Here is a 19,769-nt window from a genome sequence, read left to right as displayed (position 1 = left end):
TGATTTTTCCAAACCTTGTCGAAAGACAGCAGAGCATTGTAGAGACCTCAATGCAGAGATACAGTCAGAGAGTGAATCTAGGCAGGCGATGTTGGGTTCTGAGAAGGGGGTCCGATTATTTGCAATCTTGCATGTGCTGCTCCTTGAAGAGTGTTTTCATCTATTTTTTAAATTAAAAGAGTAGAGGCTATCATGATAGATACGAGTATGTCATTCCAGATCCAGGGTACATAGATGCAGAAGACCTGTTTCTAGTTTGATCTTTCATACACATTTGTCCTCATTCTGATGGTGCGTTGGTGGGGGAGGGGGTGAGCTTGTCCGTCATGCAGGCCAGAGTGCTGCGCCGGCAGGGATGGCTGTGCAGATGATGCAGCTGCTCTTGGTTGTGGAACAGGCTAGCAAGGGGAGCCAGTTAACTTCTGTCAGGGAGGGGATGATGTGCTTCTATTCATTCTGGCCTCTGATGTGGCATGCTTCTACATATATAATGCTCTTAAGTGGGGAGTCTGCCGCGCTGGGCATTGCAACCATTGAAATGCTAGAGTATGAGGGATTGAATGGCAGATCTGAAGTCATTTTCTGGGAGGAACTTTTCCATTTTTCTTTAATAAAGGGAGCTGGTACCAAGCCATTTGGTTTTCCTGGTGATATTTTTCTTGAGAGTGAGGTCAACATCAAGGGTTGGGCTTTGAATCTGGCACGTCTTTGCAGCAGGGTTGGACTTGCTTTTGCTTTCTGTTGGTGAAATGGAACAATTTGGTTTTGGTGGGTCATGTTTCAGGTATATGCTTGACCCTACTATAATCTAAAAGAACATCTGCTCAGTGGAATGTATCAGGGGTTTGGTTTTATGGTTAATGTGGTTGGAATGTGGCACTGGATATGGGTTGGCTCTAGAGCAGTTGCTCGTGCCCCCTCTTCCATGGTCCTTCCCCCGGGACAGTGTCAGCATAGCATGGAGAGTGGCATGAGGTTAATGGAAGTACTGGAGGCTGGTATTGACAATATGTATATCACACCGTGAAGTTTATTATTACAAATACTGCCATTGGGGCCACAGCTGACTTGCCTATTAATGTCTGTTATCTGAGTAGTCGCAAATCAGTACTAGTTCGGGGTTTTCAAGCATGTGCACATTCATGTGTATCACCCATTGGTTACCTATATTTGTGTTTTGTTTGTGGTCATGTCTGTCAGTATATGTGTTGTGCAGTGCTGGCTTCATCAATCCTTTTTTACATTTTTTTTCTTTCTTTCTAGCTAAGCATTTCTTTTCAGTGCCCTTCCCTGAGGCCTGATCACTGTTGGTTGCCCCACTTCTGAATGATGTCTGCAGATATGAAGAGACTAAATGTTGGCATTGGGAAGGTCACAACCGGGCTCCCTTCCAGCAGGACCAGATGCCCCCTGTGCGCGGAGCCCTATACAGACCCCAGGATCCTGCCTTGCCTTCACTCATTCTGCATGGCCTGCATCCAGCAGCTGGAGCCCCTGTCCCCTCTAGGGTTTCGTGGTGGGATGGACCCGGCCTCTAGTCCACGGGACAAGACCCAGCTCAGCATCTTGTGTCCAGTGTGTGATGGTGAAGTTGAGTTGCCACCTGGAGGAGCCAGGGCACTAGTCATTGATCACCTGGTGGCCAATGAGGTCCTTCTGGAAAGCCTGCAGCGGGATGGCGTGGGACTGGTGTGTGACTTGTGCAATGAGGGCAGTGCAGAGAAGAGGTGCAACATCTGCAGAGCCAACCTGTGTGAATTCTGCTGCCAGGCCCACAGGTGAGAACTGTTTCCTACCACACAACATGCATCCCAGGTAACAGAAGCCATGTAAACTTGTAAGCCTCTCTAGAGACCACAGGGAGCAGCAGACTGAGAGCGGTGGGAGAAGCGCCAAAGCCCAAACCAATAAAAGGTGGCATAGACAGTAGTACTAGTCGAAGGGAGCTGTACCGGTCACTTACCCCCACCAGTCATTACAGTGAAACTACACACACAGGCCTTGCAATGGCAGGCCTGAGGCATGGTTAGGGGCCTACTTATGTGGGTGGCATAATCAGTGCTGCAGGCCCACTAGTAGCATTTAATCTACAGGCCCTGAGCACATGTAGTGCACTTTACTGGGGACTTACAAGTAGATTAAGCCAATTGGGTATGTGCCAATGTCACCATGTTTTTAAGGGAGAGAGCATATGCACTTTAGCACTGGTTAGCAGTGGTAAAGTGCGCATAGTCCTAAAACCAGCAAAAACAGTGTCCAAAAAGTGGAGGGAGGCAGGCAGAAAGTTAGGGGTGACCACCCTAAGGCTGTCAGGTCTAACACATATCATACATACAGGGAGTGCAGAATTATTAGGCAAGTTGTATTTTTGAGGATTAATTTTATTATTGAACAACAACCATGTTCTCAATGAACCCAAAAAACTCATTAATATCAAAGCTGAATATTTTTGGAAGTAGTTTTTAGTTTGTTTTTAGTTTTAGCTATGTTAGGGGGATATCTGTGTGTGCAGGTGACTATTACTGTGCATAATTATTAGGCAACTTAACAAAAAAAAATATATACCCATTTCAATTATTTATTATTACCAGTGAAACCAATATAACATCTCAACATTCACAAATATACATTTCTGACATTCAAAAACAAAACAAAAACAAATCAGTGACCAATATGGCCACCTTTCTTTGCAAGGACACTCAAAAGCCTGCCATCCATGGATTCTGTCAGTGTTTTGATCTGTTCACCATCAACATTGCGTGCAGCAGCAACCACAGCCTCCCAGACACTGTTCAGAGAGGTGTACTGTTTTCCCTCCTTGTAAATCTCACATTTGATGATGGACCACAGGTTCTCAATGGGGTTCAGATCAGGTGAACAAGGAGGCCATGTCATTAGATTTCCTTCTTTTATACCCTTTCTTGCCAGCCACGCTGTGGAGTACTTGGACGCGTGTGATGGAGCATTGTCCTGCATGAAAATCATGTTTTTCTTGAAGGATGCAGACTTCTTCCTGTACCACTGCTTGAAGAAGGTGTCTTCCAGGAACTGGCAGTAGGACTGGGAGTTGAGCTTGACTCCATCCTCAACCCGAAAAGGCCCCACAAGCTCATCTTTGATGATACCAGCCCAAACCAGTACTCCACCTCCACCTTGCTGGCGTCTGAGTCGGACTGGAGCTCTCTGCCCTTTACCAATCCAGCCACGGGCCCATCCATCTGGCCCATCAAGACTCACTCTCATTTCATCAGTCCATAAAACCTTAGAAAAATCAGTCTTGAGATATTTCTTGGCCCAGTCTTGACGTTTCAGCTTGTGTGTCTTGTTCAGTGGTGGTCGTCTTTCAGCCTTTCTTACCTTGGCCATGTCTCTGAGTATTGCACACCTTGTGCTTTTGGGCACTCCAGTGATGTTGCAGCTCTGAAATATGGCCAAACTGGTGGCAAGTGGCATCGTGGCAGCTGCACGCTTTTTCTCAGTTCATGGGCAGTTATTTTGCGCCTTGGTTTTTCCACACGCTTCTTGCGACCCTGTTGACTATTTTGAATGAAACGCTTGATTGTTCGATGATCACGCTTCAGAAGCTTTGCAATTTTAAGAGTGCTGCATCCCTCTGCAAGATATCTCACTATTTTTTACTTTATTGAGCCTGTCAAGTCCTTCTTTTGACCCATTTTGCCAAAGGAAAGGAAGTTGCCTAATAATTATGCACACCTGATATAGGGTGTTGATGTCATTAGACCACACCCCTTCTCATTACAGAGATGCACATCACCTAATATGCTTAATTGGTAGTAGGCTTTCGAGCCTATACAGCTTGGAGTAAGACAACATGCATAAAGAGGATGATGTGGTCAAAATACTCATTTGCCTAATAATTCTGCACTCCCTGTATATAGTGACTAATGGTCACATGAAGGAAAGCAGGCTGGGCTGTGGAGATGTTCCTGCCACAAAGCTCAGTATAGGACTCCGACAATCTAGTTCCGGGTTGTTGTGTCCTCCCTGTGTGTCAAGTGATGGCTGGATTATTGGCAGGGTGCTAGGAGTGACCTGGCTAGCAAGTTCTAAGGAAGGAAGCTACCTCCAGCCCCAGGTGCCCTGCACCTCTGCTTGCCGTACATCTCCCATTGGGCTGGCCAAAGCCAAGTGGATGCACAATGGGTGTGGTAGGCTTGAGAGTTGTTCACACACTCCCATTTCCATATGAGCATTGATGGGTGGACCACACCAGAATTGCTGAGAGTTGAGAATCATTGTAATGTTTTATGAGCTAAAACCACTACCAGTAGTAAAGTTGACTCCCGATTTGTGATGGGACATCATAGGGACTGATAGAGCACTCAAAAATAATGAAACAGCGACAAATGACCAAAAAGAAATATGAGCACTTCTTGTTAATTTGGGAGTGGCATGGAAGCTGACCAGATAAAAAGTGAATTTGTGCCCCGAAGAACAGCAGAACATGGTATATTCAGGAGGAGAAGAAGCAGCCAGAGGCAAATGCTGCACTTTTCACACACATCAATCAATCAATCAATCAATCAGTGAATTTATAAAGCGCGCTATGGACCCGACAGGGTTTCGAGGCGCGGGGGGGGTGAGAGGGTGTGGGGGTGCTGCTAGCGTTCGAAGAGCCATGTCTTGAGGAGTCTCCTGAAGGTGAGGAGGTCCTGGGTCTGGCGTAGTGAGGTGGGGAGAGAGTTCCCGGTCTTGGCGGCGTGGAAGGAGAAGGATCTGCCGCCAGAGGTCTTGAGCTGGATTCGGGGAACGATGGCGAGGGCGAGGTTGGCAGAGCGGAGTTGACGTGTGGGGACGTAGAAGTTGAGTCTGGTGTTCAGGTAGGTGGGTCCGGTGTTGTGTAGTGCCTTGTGTGCGTGGGTGAGGAGTTTGAAGGTGATCCTTTTATCCACAGGGAGCCAGTGGAGGTCCTTCAGGTGGGGGGAGATGTGACATCAGCGGGGTATGTCGAGGATCAGGCGGGCTGATGCGTTCTGGATGCGTTGGAGTCGTTTGATGTCTTTCGTTGGGATGCCTGTGTAGAGTGCGTTGCCGTAGTCAAGTCTGCTACTGACGAGGGCTTGAGTCACCGTCTTCCTGGTTCCTGTTGGAATCCACTTGAAGATCCTGCGGAGCATGCAGAGGGTGTTGAAACAAGAAGAGGAGACGGCGTTGATCTGTTTGGACATGGTGAGTGCAGAGTCGAGGATGAAGCCGAGGTTTCGTGCGTGGCTGGCTGGCGTGGGTGGGGGGTCCGAGGTCGGTGGGCCACCAGGAGTCATTCCAGCCCGAGGGGGTGCGTCTGAGGATGAGGACTTCCGTCTTGTCGGAGTTGAGCTTCAGGCGGCTGTTGCTCATCCACTCAGCGATGGTTTTTAGTCCCTAGTGGAGGTTGGTTTTGGCAGTGAGCGGATCTTTGGTCAGGGAGAGGACGAGCTGGGTGTCGTCGGCGTAGGAGATGATGCTGAGGTTGTGATGACGGGCCAGTTGTGCGTGGGGGGCCATGTAGACGTTGAACAACGTTGGGCTAAGAGAGGAGCCTTGGGGGACGCTGCAGATGAGGTTGGTGGCTTTGGAGCGGAAGGGTGAGAGTCGGGCTCTCTGGGTTCTGTCGGAGAGGAAGGATGAGATCCAGTTGAGGGCTTTGTCTTGGATGCCGGCTTCGTGGAGACGGGTTAGCAGGGTGCGGTGGCAGACTGTGTCGAAAGCGGCTGATAGGTCGGGGAGGATGAGGGCTGAGGTTTCGCCGTTGTCCATTTGTTGTCTGATGTCATCTGTGGCGGCGAGGAGTGCGGTCTCAGTGCTGTGGTTTCGTCTGAATCCAGATTGTGAGGGGTCTAGGATGGAGTTGTCTTCTAGGAAGTGGGCGAGCTGTGCGTTGACGATCTTCTCGATGACCTTCGCTGGAAAAGGGAGGAGAGAGATCGGTCGGAAGTTTTTGAGATCGTTGGGGTCAGCCTTGGGTTTCTTGAGGAGGGGTTGGATTTCTGCGTGCTTCCAGCTGTCCGGGGAGGTGGCGGTGTTGAAGGAGAGGTTGATGATCTTGCGGAGTTTGGGGGCGATGGTGGCGTCGGCTTTGTTGAATACGTGATGTGGGCACGGGTCCGTGGGAGAGCCTGAGTGGATGGAATTCATGGTTGTTAGGGTTTCGGCGTCGTCCACTTGGGTCCAGGTGGTGAGGCGGCAGGCGTGGGAGGAGTCGTCGGGGGTGGGGTCTGGCGGAGGTGCGGTGTTGAAGCTGTCGTGGATGGCTGCGATTTTCTGGTGGAAGAAGGTGGAGAGATCGTCGCAGAGTTTCTGGGAGGGAGGGACGTCGTTGACGTTGGCGTTAGGGTTGGAGAGTTCCTTCACGATGCAGAAGAGTTCTTTGCAGTCGTGGGCGTTGTTGTTGAGGCGTTCTGTGAAGTGGGTGCGCTTGGCGAGTCGGATCCGTTGGTGGTGTTCACGGTTGGCGTCCTTGAGGGTAGCAAGGTTGTCGGGTGTGCGCTCGAGGATCCATTTCTTCTTGAGTTTCTGGCAGGTGCGTTTGGAGGTGGTCAGTTCGTCTGTGAACCAGGCTGGTTTTTTCTTTTCTTGGTTGGCAGTGGGTTTCTTGAGTGGGGCTAAGGTGTTGGCGCAGTTGAGGATCCATTGATGGAGGTTGATGGCGGCGGTGCCCGGGTCGGTGGGTTCAGGTGGTGGGTATTTGGCGAGTGTGCTGGTTAGATGGTCTTCGGTGACTTTTCCCCAGCGGCGGTGAGGCGGTAGAGGGGTGCGGTGGTGTTCGGTGTTTTTCTTGAAGGTGAAGTGGACGCAGTGATGGTCGGTCCAGTGGAGTTCGGAGGTGTGGCTGAAAGAGATGTGGTTGCTTGAGGTGAAGAGTGGGTCAAGCGTGTGTCCGGCGATGTGGGTGGGGGTGTTGACCAGTTGACGGAGTCCGAGGTTGAGGAGGTTGGTGGTCAGTGATGCGGTGTTGGCGTCGTTGTTGTTTTCCAGGTGGAAGTTTAGATCTCCCAGGAGGATGTAGTGGCTCAAAGTAGAGCTGGATACCTGAGTCGAGGCAGCAGGACAACCTCTGATAAAGTACGACAATGCCGTTCTTCCCAGTGGAAAAAAAATAATCATCGGGCCCCTAAGAATTTTTCACAAATTTTCTCTTAAGGTGGAAATGTTTAAATATGTCTGGAATTATTTAAACCTTGCAGTTACGTTATGTTACCTTTTAAAAAATGCAATACATTTATTTCTGCTTAAAACAAAAACAAAGCATTGTTATCTGGGTAATGCTTTGTTTGGCCAGAGCCTGCCAATACCCATCCCTCCCAACCCCGCGGATCACTTGAGGCCCGCCTCGGAGGCCCACCACCCCCCCAGTTGGAAAACCCCTGAAGCATGAGGAGGGGGACTAAAGGGAACATGAAATCTCTACTGTCTCTTGCCCCCCAGCTTCCACAACCTCCTTTTTCCTAAGTTATTTTTGATTAGCCTTTTTAAGGTCGTGATTAACCTTTTGGTAGTGTTAACTTACTTTAGTTCACCTGTTTTTTGCTTTATGTATGAGTCTACATTGTATTTGTTATGCCATATGCTAATAAAAATATATGAATTAAGCAGAAAACCTAATGCAGTTAAACCACATGAACATGTAGAACCCAGCGTATTCCCTTCTTTGCTGCAGAATGCCAGGACCCTGTCAATATGTCTGTGTGACAACTCCAATCGTTCTATGGACTGATGTTTGCGTGGCCAAGGTAGTTTGATGGGTTATGCAGCTGTCTAAGAGCTCTCAGTACAGTCATCATGTGGCAGGTTTTTGGGTGCTGCAGATTTGCTTAATCTCTTGTCATTCGAATCCTTTAAGAGAGCTCTCCAGAGGGAAACAGGTGTGCTGTTAGCCAATCTTACATCATCAATAGTAAACAATGGGGGTTCCTAAATGTCCCTTAATTTGATGATGTCTGGTTTGATTGGAGAACATGTTGTTTCATCATTCACTGGATAGCCCATTTAATCTTCCAGACTTGTCCTCTGGATACGGGCCACACATCCCGGCCAGAACTTAGGATAAGTGAACAGTCCCCAAGTTCACGTCTCATCACAAGTCTTTGTTTCCTCGAAGCACAGACACACGTTATTCTCCTTGCTTCAGGAAGTAGCTGAAGACCACAGTTTGTTGTGGTAGATGGGGCCACCAAGACTAGCACCAAAAGACCCAATCAGTGAGATGGTCTGGGCTCTGCTATTTTAGTTTATTCATTCCATTGCTTTTATCCTGCCTTCCTACCTGTGGATGGCTTTACACTTGGAACTTTCCTATATTGAGATGTGAATTTTGACTACTTTTCCCCAACGCTCTTCCGTTTATATCTGGAAGGCGCAAGGGACGGCTGACGCATAGAAACACTGAATTGGCAGACAAGTTAAAAATCGCAGGCCCAGCTAGATCCTTCTTTCCTTTCTCCTCCCCTTCTTTTTTATATAGTACATTCCATATGTGATAGAGATATCTAGTTGCAAATTCCTTGACTTAGAATTTCCCCCAGGCATCAGTCTTGATCCGGAATTCTTTTCTTGAGCAGTAGCCCTGCGTGCCATTAGGTGGCATCGATTGGCTCCGTGTCTGTCATCACCGTCGTCCGTGATGGATATGAAGTCGAGGGTCCTATATAGGCATCACCCTGGCATGCTGACGTCAGTTCTTTTTTTTTTCGTGCCAGCCGGCACTGATCCAAAGAGAGCTTCCCCTCAGTCATTTTTAGACTGCCCATTTTTTTGACTTTTTATCAAAGTTTCTTCGAGTTGCTAACTCCTGGTGGGTCGAGGATGTCATCTAGGAAGACTGGGTTCAAGCCCGGTGGAACCTCTCATCAGGCAATGTCTGTGACGGATCCATACCTTGCGCGCCTTTGGTGTTTGGAGCGTGACCATGACCCAAAGTTGTGCTCATAGTGTCGGGCCATGAATCCGAAGACTTTGAGGGAGTGGTCCCTGAAGCTGATGTTGGCCCGATGCTCCACTGCGCGCTAGTCGAGTTCCCGGTCCTGGTCGAGAGGAAGGTCCTGGGAGCAGTTGCGGAGTCCTCCATCCTTGTCGCATCACTCCAAGTCTGCGGGACCATTGAGTAAGTCGAGGCACAAGAAGAAGTTGAAGAAATCGAAACATTCTTCGACTTCATCTCATCAGTGAGCTGACGAGACGAGGGAGCGGGAGGGTTGTCGTTCTAAGCCTCCATCTGTGGAGCCTGCGTCTGGGCCAACTCTGCGCCTCCCCGAGATTCTGGGGGTCAGAGCGACCCCCTACCCATTTAGGAGTTATATGCCATGTACCTCATTTTTGGGCAGTCTGACACCGTTGGAGTGCTTTAAGCCCCTGCAGAGTTGGAAGGGTCCCCTTCGGGTTCCACGTTGGCAGCTTCGATCTCGGCTCCGAGGGGCACCCATGGAACCATGCTTAGACCTGGGACGGCATCGGTCAAACCATCTCAAACTTCTCCAATGCTCCCGGCACCGCCTGTGCCCCCGGTAGGCGGTGTCACTATCCTCATTGCTGACTCAGACATAGAGCCAGATAGCCGTTGCATGATGCAGATTCCAGCATCGACAGGCACGTGCCTCCTAAGTTGGATCTTGAGCCCCTTTCCAATGGGCTAGGTTACGGTGAGGATAGGTAGGGGGTTGCTGTACCCTTTGGAATACCAGCTCCAACATCCTGTGGACTCGCCTATGGACTTGGGTGAAGCCAGGGCCTGGATACCTCCCCAGATGCTGGAATGCTTTCTCCCCCTACCATGGCTACAGAGGAGGGAGCGTTGTATTCTATGGTGGTGCGCAGACCAGTTAAGGTCTTGGACCTTGAGTTGTCTTCTGTGGCGGTCGGGACTAACCTCCTGACAGATGTGCTTCAACCTGCACCTTCATCCTGAGAACCACTGCTCCCCTTCAATGAAGCCCTTACAGATGTCCTACTAGGTAACTGGTCCAAAACCAGCACTGTGAATAGGACAGTTGCCTGCTGCTATCGCCCTGCTCCGGGTGACCCAAGTTTCCTTACACAACACCCCACCCCTGATATCTTGATCATCCAAGCCTCTACCTCCCGTGGTGTGTTCCCTTGGCGCCCCTGTGATAGGGAATCCAAGTGGCTGGACACACTTGGGAAGAAGATGGTTTCTTCCGCCAGCCTGGCATTGCGTTCTGTGAACACCGCATGCCTTTAGGGCTAGTATTCCCACATGTTGTGGGATGTGGTGGGGCAGGTGCTGGTAAAGGTCTTGGAGGAGGCTTGGGCTGTACGTTCCCAAGCAGTTGCTGATGGGAGAGACGCAGTAAAGTTCATGATCTGATGTGGACTTGACAAAACTGACTCACTGGGCAGAGCAGTTGTATCGACAGTGGCCCTGCAACACCACGTCTGGTTGAGGACGTCTGGCTTTTCAGGGAATGTCCAAGCCAGTTTTATGGACATGCTCTTTGATGGCACCCATCTCTTCGGAGAGAAAGCCAACTCTGCGCTCAAGCGCTTCAAGGATTCTTGTACTATGGCCAGGTCCTTGGGCCTCACGTTGGCCCCACTTCCCCCTCAATCTGCTTTTTGCCCCTTTTGTTGCTACGGAAGGGGTGCCCAGCCGTGTCCGTTCCCATCCAGTGTTGCACATGCTTCCCACCCTGGGAACGTGGGATCCACCGTCCTCATGGATCAGGGAGCCAGTGGTCTGGCCAGTCTGCCAATCCCCCCACCCCCCCAAACGCCTACCTTCAAACCTTCCTAGTCTGACTCTTCCCCACCATGGACCAGTCAGAGGCAGGATTCACCATCACCTGCTCAGCTGGCCTTCCATCATGTCAGAAGGGTGGGTTTTGCTGAGAGTACGAAGAGGCTACTCCCTCCCCTTCGAGACTACACCTCCATATCCATGCCACCATCCTAATATCAGATGACGGAGGATCACTTGGCACTTCTCTGAGAGGAAGTTACGGCTCTCCTGGCCAAGGGAGCAATAGAGAGGGTTCTGTAAGTAGTGGTTGCTATTCCTGCTACTTTCTGGTACCCAAAAAGGCAAGTGTCTCTGCTGTATCCAACACTTTTGGTCCCGCCGTCTCTTCCTCAAGAAGGAGAAGTTGAAAAGGGTCAAGTTTTATCTGCCCTGCACCCAGGAGACTGGATGGTAGCGTTGGACTTGCAGGATGCTTATTTCCATATTCCCGATCTGCCTACCCACAGATGTTACTTGCGGTTCACGGTAGGGCACAAGCACTTTCAGTTCACCTTACTCCCTTTTGGCCTTACCAAAGCCCCTCGGCTGTTCACCAAGGTGATGGCAGTGGGCAGCTCATTTGTCAAGATCTGGTTTTTCAGCCTTCCCTTGGCTCAACGACTGGCTGTTGAAGGCAGGCTTGCCGCAGGCTGTCGTCTCCCGCATTCAGACTACGGCAGACCTCCTGCATTCGCTAGGGTTCACTATTAACATGCGGTAGTCGCACCTTACTCCCTCTCAGGTGCTCCCTTTCATCTGAGTTGTTCTGGACATAGCGCAGTTTCGGGCTTATCTTCCCGAGTGGTGAGCCCGGGGTATTCAGGCTATGATAACCGATGTTTCAGCCTATATCCTGGATTGCGGTGAGAATGAGTATTAGGCTGCTGGGCCTCATGGCCGCCTGGATTCTGCTAGTGACACATGCCAGATGGCATATGCAGGCTTCGCAGTGGACGCAACATGAGGAGGATCTCTCCAACATGGTCCAGATCTCAAAGGGAACTGTGCACGGATGGTTAACGAACCTAGATTGGGTCAGAGGCAGATCCCTGTCCCTTCCCTAATCAGATCTTACAGTTGTGACAGACGCGTCACTCCTGGGATGAGGCGGCCATCTGGAAGAGGCAGAGATCGGATGCATCTGGTCTCCGGTGAAATCCGGACTCCACATCAACCTGTTGGAGCTCCGTGCGATCAGACTAGCGTAAAAAGCATTTCTTTCCTCTATCAATGGGAACTGCCTACACCACTGCCATGTAGTACTGCAACAAGCAGGGCTGGGTGCGGGCGTGGACCCTTTTGTCAGGAGGCTCTGCACCTCTGGATGTGGCTGGAACATCAGGGCATTTTCCTGGTGGTTCAACATCTGGCGGGATCTCTGAACGCCAGAGTGGAGACTCAGCTGAAAATGCTTAGTCGATCCCGAATGGCGTCTCCATCCAGAGGTGGCGCAAAGTCTCTTTCAGCAGTGGGGAGAGCCTTGGTTAGATTTGTTCACCTCCATTGGAGTTTCCAGGGTAGCTGTTGCTCGCAATGCTTTTCATCTCAAGTGAAAATCAGTTCTCCTGTACTTATTTCCATCACACCATTTCTGCCCAGAGTTCTCAAGAAGAGCAAGAACGACCAGGCGGAGTGGACATAAAGAGTCTAGCATGCGGAGCTACTGAGCATGGCTATTGATCCTCCGGTCAGACTGGCCCCTCGGGAGGGTCTTCTGTCACAACAGCAGGGAAGGGTTCTTCACCTGAGCCTGTCCAGTCTCCGCCTTCTTGCGTGGCGATTGAGGGCAGCAGTTGACAGCTTTTGACCCTCCACCCGGAGTCTGTAACATAATCTTGGTAGCGAGGTGTCCCTCCACCAAAATGGTATAGGCTGGTCATTGGAAGAAAATTGTGGCATGGTGCACAGACAAGTCTGTTAATCCCCTTTCTGCGCCTCTTTCTGAGGTTCTGTTTATCCTTTCTCTGGCCCAGCAGGGCTCTTCTATGGGTACTCTCAAAGGTTGTTTGACTGCTGTTTCTGCCTTTTTAAAGTTGCCTGATCAACCTTCCTTGTTTGTCTCCTATTGTAAAAAGGTTCCTTAAAGGCCTAACAAATGTTTTCCTCCATCTCCATTCATTGTGCCGCAATGGGATCTGAATTTAGTTTTGACGTTCCTGATGTGTGCTCATTTCGAGTCTCTCCACAATTGTCCTCTCAGGCTTCTTACTTTAAAAAAAAGCATTCCTTGTGACCATTATATCTGCCCCCATGGTGAGTGAGCTGCAGGCACTGTCATCTAAATCGCCCTACCTTTCCATCTATCCTGACAGGATAGCCAAAAGTGGTCACGCCCTTTCATGTAGGCCAATCCATCACCTTGCTTACTTTTTACGCACCCCCGCATCCTTCTAAGAAAGAGGACATACTCCACTGCCTGGACTCAAAATGAGCGTTGTTGACGTTCTACCTTGATCATACCAGAGAGTTCCGGGTGCACGATCAACTCTTTGTTGGTTATGTGGGTGCGAAGAAAGGTCGGGCAGTGCAGAAGATAACCTTTTCCAGATGGGTCGTACTCTGCATTAAAATGTGATGTGCACTAGCTAAGAAGCAACCCCCTGAGGGTTTGTGTGCTCATTCTACTAGAGCTAAAGCTGCGACCACTGCTTTATCACATAGAGTTCCAGTCCTTGACATCTGTCAGACGGCAGCGTAGGCACCTCTGCACACGTTTACCAAACACTACTGCCTGCACAGTCAGGTCTGTAGGGATGGGCAGTTTGCACATTCAGTCCTGCAGGACTTTCTAGTTTGATCTTAGTTTGCAGGCCCACCTCCGGGGATGGTATTGCTTGGGTATCTATGCTAAGGTGAGGAATCTGCAACTAGATGTCTGTATCAGATGGACAAGTTGCTTACCTTCGGTAATGCCTTACCTAGTAGACATAATATTTAGTTGCTTATTCATTACCAACCCACCTATCCTCCCAGCTCTGCAAACTAATTTCTAGTGACAGGTACTCCCCTTTCACAGCCTTAGTTTTGAAGCACCAGTAGTCAGTTTTCTTTGTGGCTCCGTGCTTCTGGTGAGGAAAGTGGTGAAAAGAAACTGACGTCAGGGTGGCGCCTATATAGGACCCGCAACATCATGTCTGACGCTGACGACGGAGCAGGGGTACTGCTCAAGTAAAATCTCCGGATCTACACTGACGCCTCGGGAAAGGTAAGGAATCTGCAGCTAGATATAGTCTCTACCAGATAAGGCATTACCAAAGGTAGGTAACTTGTTTGTCTGAGGTATATCTTGCTAAAATCATATATCTGTCGTAAACTATTTGTTTTGAAAGAAATGGGCAGAGTCAGCCTTGTCCTGCCCAGTTCAGAATATTTAACCCATAGGTTATTCATATATATTTGAAGGAGGTGCATAACTCACTTCTTTTACAGAATTCTAAGATTTCTGCTACACTCCTAGCAGTAATAATAGAAATTGTTTGCTCCATGCCTTTAAGTAGATTCAAAATTAGAGGTGTTGTTGGCCGTTTTGAACTTTGAACTACAGTGTAACTATTCATGTTGAAACTGACCTTACATGATCGTTTTGTCTTTCAGGCGACAGAAGAAAACTGCCTCCCATGCTGTGGTGGGCTTGAAGGACCTCAAGTCTTTCAGTCGCATGGGGAAGCCCATCCAGTGTGCATCTCACCCCGCGGAGGAACTGCGCCTCTTTTGTGAGACCTGTGACCGCCCAGTGTGTCGGGACTGCGTGGTGGGCGATCACCGCGAGCACGCCTACGACTTCACTGGCAGTATAATCCACAAACATGGTGACTACATGCGGGAACTGCTGAAGTGCACACAGCCCCATGTGGGGGCCCTGGAGGGGGCTCTGCGTGAGATCGAGGGGGCTGGGAAGTCAGTGGCCGACCGCCTGGAGTGCGTGAAGGCAGAAATACACAAGTTTGCTGATGGTTACGTTCGGGCAGTGGAGGAGCACCGTGGGAGGCTGCTGGCACGCCTAGAGGAGCTGAAGTTGCAGAGGGAGCGCGCACTCCAGCTGCAGCGTGCACAGCTAGGACAACTGCTGGCAGATATGAGGACCGGGGTGGACTTCACTGAGCGTCTGCTGACTGCCGGCTCTGACATAGAGATCCTGATGACGAAGGGGGTGGTGGTCCGCCGTCTCCGGAAATTAAATAAGGCAGATTATAGCGTCCACCCTTGCGTGGACAGTGCCATCCGATTCTCCGCCACCGAGAAGGCCCGCCAGTGCAGTGGATATGAAATGTTTGGCGCCATAGTTACCAAAGCCATGGATCCTACAAAGTGCACCCTAGATGGAGAAGGTATGTCATGCGCAAAATAGGTTTGAAAATTATTACATGAATGAGACATGTATTAGGTTAGGTGCGGCATGAGTTTTCTCAGCACTAGCAGTTCCTGGGTATCCCTAAATGCACTTGTCTATACTCTTACTTTAGAGAAAAACTCGTTAATGTTTACGATTTGATAATAGCTCATTGACTTAAGCATTCACCGCTGAGATCAGTTCCAGTGTTTAGGTCACAGGTACAAATCGCAGAAGTTCTTGGGTCATAGGTCATGGCAGTCTTAATTGTAGGTCAACCAGGTAGATAAAAACACACTCGAATAGATTTGATCTGTGCTGAATGAAGAAATTGAAGACGTTGTTAAATATTGTGGTTCGATTTAGAATCAGTGCGTTATCTAATTTTATTTTTATCACATATTTTATTCATTTAAAAAAAGTTATGAGTAGAACCAGTGCATTATTTATACCAATCCATACTCCTCAAAGTCCTTCTCACACACTTTTTAAAACGTTATATCCGACCTATGTACAGAGTGGCACAATCACTTTGTTATAAAATGTACTGGATGTGTTTTATAAATGCTTGTCTCATCTAGATTGCCATAATCTTTGAAACAGGCTCAAGATTTTTTTAATCAAATCTGTCTTTCCGTTTTATTTCACGGTAACACAACTGCTCGCCTGCATCCAGTGGCTGCCAAACACTGATTCATTTCAACCATCCACCATGGATTAGGAACAAGTTAAATCAACATTCCCTTCTCATGAACATCCAACCATAACAGATGACACTAAGAGCCTATGACATTTGTTGATGGGCTTCTGTCTGTGACTTCTGTAACAGATTATTTTTCTACTCTCCCTCCCTGTTGATTTGATCTCACTCCCTCTGTGGTATATCTAAGAATGTGAGTGATGTACCTAATTTCTGATAAATAGCCTAAAAAAAATCAGCCTCACAACCCTTCCTGTTTTGGTCAAGTGCCGTAGATATCTTTTTCCTGGCCAAGAGATTTCATAAATGGGTGAAGACAGTCCTTAAAATCCAGAGCTCAGTTTTTTTACCACAAGGCAGTGATGACTTGTCTAGCAGCGCCCAGCGCCGTAGGTGCCAGTTCGCCTCATTCATTGTATAAAGCTTGATGTTTGGCCAACTCAATAGATAATTTGCTGGAAAGCTTGAGATAGCAATGTAAAAATGAATTGACTGCATCAAGGACTTTGGACCAGTAATCATGAAGTTTTGGGCAGCCCCATAAAAGAGGAATAAAGTGTCTGTGCCCCTTCCAGTTCTTGTTAGACTTATATGGTTCGCAATCATTGCAAGTTGAGCCGAATATGACACCAGTACGGTGCAATTTTAACCATTGCTTCCTTCCCAGAAGCTCTCTTTGCTGAGGAGTGTGCCCTGTTGAATATATTTTACCACAGTTCCTTAGTGAATTCTCACCCTAAATCTGCCTATCGGAATTTCTGCCTCAGGGATTTCTCAGCTACTGCAAAGTTAGTGAGAAATTGTAAATTTCCGACCTAAGTATTTTATTGTTTTCTTTCAGATTTTGGGAGGGGAGGGTGAGAGAGCAGTGGCTGGTTTAATAGCTGGCTTCGTGGTCCAATGTTTGATAATAATGAAATCTCTCAGACTTTAGTAAACCAACAGCTCTGCTATTGTCCTCAGAGTCCCATGTTAACAGATAAGTCTTCCATTCGATTACATGCTGTCATCCAGTGCTGAAGTTAAGCCCTAAAGAGGTGGCTGCGTAAATACTGATATGCAAATGGTGATAGATGTGTGGATGGGTCTAGCTATTAAGGGAGTGGTCACAGATCACCAACGAAACCCTAGTAACGGGAGGTGAATATGAGCCCATGAGTCACATTTTCTCCCCATGCAGGAGACTTTCCTCGTGAATGTCCCAGGAATAGCCTGATCGACAAAGCACTGCACTGGTCTTCCCCATTCCACTACATTGCAAAGTTGAGCAGCTTTTTGCATAGAGTTTCCCTATAGAAGTTTTACAAGTAATCAAAGAGCCAAAAATCTGGCAAATGCTTTTAAACGCATGTATGGCAGACTACAAGACTAATAATATTGTCACTCACTACGTGCTACCTCTCAATAACTTCACAATCTTGCTGCTTTTTGTCGATCCCTGTGTTCCCCTCTTGAAGAATCATGTTTCTTTGTTTAGCTTGAACCACTAAAGTAAAGAATGCTCTCTCTCCTTTACCAGATTTCCACAATGCTCGCGAGGAGCAGAGCTCAGCCTTCACACTCGTTTGCAAGGATGCGTCCTCTGAACGGATGGGACGAGGAGGGGAGCAGGTCCGTGTCAGCATGGTGAGCAAGGACAGGAAGGAATGGTGAGTGGCCACCGTGTCATAGTGTGGCAGCAGCTACACTCTGCAATGTTTTCTGTAGTGGGTGATATTTGGAGCTGGTCCAGCCTTTTGAGTTCCACTCTAGTTGCACCCTGTGTGTGACCTATCCAGTCCTACACGACAGCAGAGTGCACCTCATCGCTCCCGACATGGCACCCACTGCTTCTGCCTTCTGCGCTCACTCATATCTTCTCGTCAAGTGTTTTTCTTGTAAGATTTGGTATTAAGTTGTTGATTTTCAGGTTATTAATAGCACGCAAGGATTTCCTGTGATTTCATTCTGTTTTTGTATGTGTTAGAGGAACATTGAGCAGAGATCACCCAATTTTTATTCCAAGCCTTTCTTCAGTAAAAGTACATTTGACTCCCACTCTCTCTCCTTAAGTGACTTTACCTGCTAAAATGTTTAACGGTGGAAACTGTCTGCTGCTGGCGTAGTGTGTTGGAAGTTGAGACATGTTTGTTGCTAACCTCAACCTAAGAAACAAGATATTAGGTCCTCCAAGCATGAAATGTGAAGTGATCCCAACATTGTACAAGAACATGCAGCAGTAGCAATGCAACCTTCTTTAAGACCCAAAGAGCAGCACAAACGAGAGCAGTGAATGCCTCCCTAGCACATACAAACAGGTCAGTGTGTGCAGCAGCAGTGCAAGCTTCACACGCACAATTGTAGCAGCAAAGCAAGATTAACACACACCCTTCAAGCAGTTGAGGAAACCATGGAGATGCACTGAGAAAAAAAAATGAAGCTAAACTCATTGCCCATCACTCGGTATAACTTTCCATACATACTGTGCTTTGGACTATTATTTTGTAACTTGTCTAACCCTTGCAGTATGCAGCCTAAAATAGTGCCCAACTGCTCTGGAGATACTGTGTTTAAAATTATGGTTAGTCATTCACCCTGCATCCCAGTTTCCAGACCTTACTGGTCCTTTGTATGGTGCTAATGGGTGGCAAGTCAATTAAAATCTTGACCACTAGCGGCGAGTGCCAGTATTCCAGCAGGCGAAGTTCAGTACCTATAATGGGCTTTCTTAAGTGCGCCCTCACCGTCTAGGACCTGTTTCTGAGGCAGGAACTTCAGATGGCCGCACCCCTAGTAGCTGCACATTGAGACTTTTGTAAAGTCTTCCCTTGGCCCCTTAAAACCATTTGAAGTAGGGTCGGACCCTGTTGCTCTCTTGGTGATGAAATTACATGTTTGCTGTTCTTGGGACTGGTTTTGAGCATCTCCGCCATCAAGACTGAAAGAGAATGAGTGGTCATGCCGTGCACCCAGGCCCACCGATGTCCAGTGTCAGGGGTATCATTGAAAATGTGAACGGTGTATAATCTGTGGACTTCTGCCCTATTGACTGGGTGATGATAAACAGGTAAACCAGAAGGCTCACAATGGTGGTCAGGATGATATAAATAGCTACATGGGTTGTAAGCCTGCATGTGATAAAAGACCTAGCGCTTGGTGTGTAAATGTAATGAGTGTGTTTGGGGTCACATCTTGTGTATATCCTTTCCTATTTCCCCCTCATGTAAATAAGCCCTATTTATTTTAGAAGTTATAGCTCAGATTAAACACACACTTTATGTGCATGATGCAGGCTACTAACCACTACTATCTCCTAGTGTTTGGCTTGACTGTTCAGCCCCATTACCCTTACAGCTATAGGCACATAAGGAGTAACTTTCCTATCTAATTGGAAGAGCAGAGGAACCCAAGACCATGACATCTGGTCAGTAATAGAGCCCATCATGGCCACTTCCCAGTATTTGTTCTCCGCCTGAAAGATCAGACTGCGGTCAGGTACCCAGCACTCATTGTTTGCATGTGTTCTATGAGGTTAACCCTATGAATCCCATGCTAGATGAAAGCAAGTGCCCAGTCTTATCCATAAGCCCATCTCCTGAGCTTTCAGATCATTATAACCCAACCCATTCAGCCGCCCTGACCAGTCGGTGAACCAAGATATTTACATGCAACAGATCAGTGCCCCATAGATAAACCAATAGGTGCTGTGGCATTAACGGAAGTGCCCTGCATTTGTGAGAGTGTCCTGCAGCTCGGTACGGTAGATATTGTATATTGTTCCCCATCTTTATTGAAAGTGCCCCTCCGATACAAACGTGTTTACTCCAACTCTCTGGTGGAGTAATTTTGTGTGGCTTTCCAGGGTGGGAAACAAACATTTTGCAAATACACCTGAACCTATGAATTTGTGTAGTGTGCCCGCACCCCCAGAACCCTTTACTGTCCTACCTCAGCCCCTAAAGTTGTGTACAATCCACATTACTGGCACTACAAGATCCAACCAGTCAGCAGTCAGGCATTATCCTCTG

The 19,769-nt window shown here is 48.3% G+C and overlaps 1 protein-coding gene across 3 annotated transcripts in view; it reads left to right on the top strand.

Annotated features, from left to right (window-relative positions):
• Positions 1 to 19,769, top strand: part of TRIM45 (tripartite motif containing 45) — an 83,282-nt gene that overhangs the window by 42,058 nt on the left and 21,455 nt on the right. For all 3 annotated transcript variants that reach the window (XM_069202810.1, XM_069202811.1, XM_069202812.1), the window contains exons 2-4: positions 1,264 to 1,778; positions 14,327 to 15,060; positions 17,282 to 17,411. In XM_069202810.1, the coding sequence (XP_069058911.1) occupies positions 1,327 to 1,778; positions 14,327 to 15,060; positions 17,282 to 17,411 (1,316 nt within the window). In that variant the 5' untranslated portion in view covers positions 1,264 to 1,326. The remainder of the gene's footprint in view (positions 1 to 1,263; positions 1,779 to 14,326; positions 15,061 to 17,281; positions 17,412 to 19,769) is intronic.

Source organism: Pleurodeles waltl, chromosome 8 (genome assembly GCF_031143425.1).
Source record: "Pleurodeles waltl isolate 20211129_DDA chromosome 8, aPleWal1.hap1.20221129, whole genome shotgun sequence".
NCBI classification, from domain to species: Eukaryota; Metazoa; Chordata; class Amphibia; order Caudata; family Salamandridae; genus Pleurodeles; species Pleurodeles waltl.
Note: the sequence above shows the minus strand (reverse complement) of the source record. Positions and strands in the feature narration are given on the sequence as shown.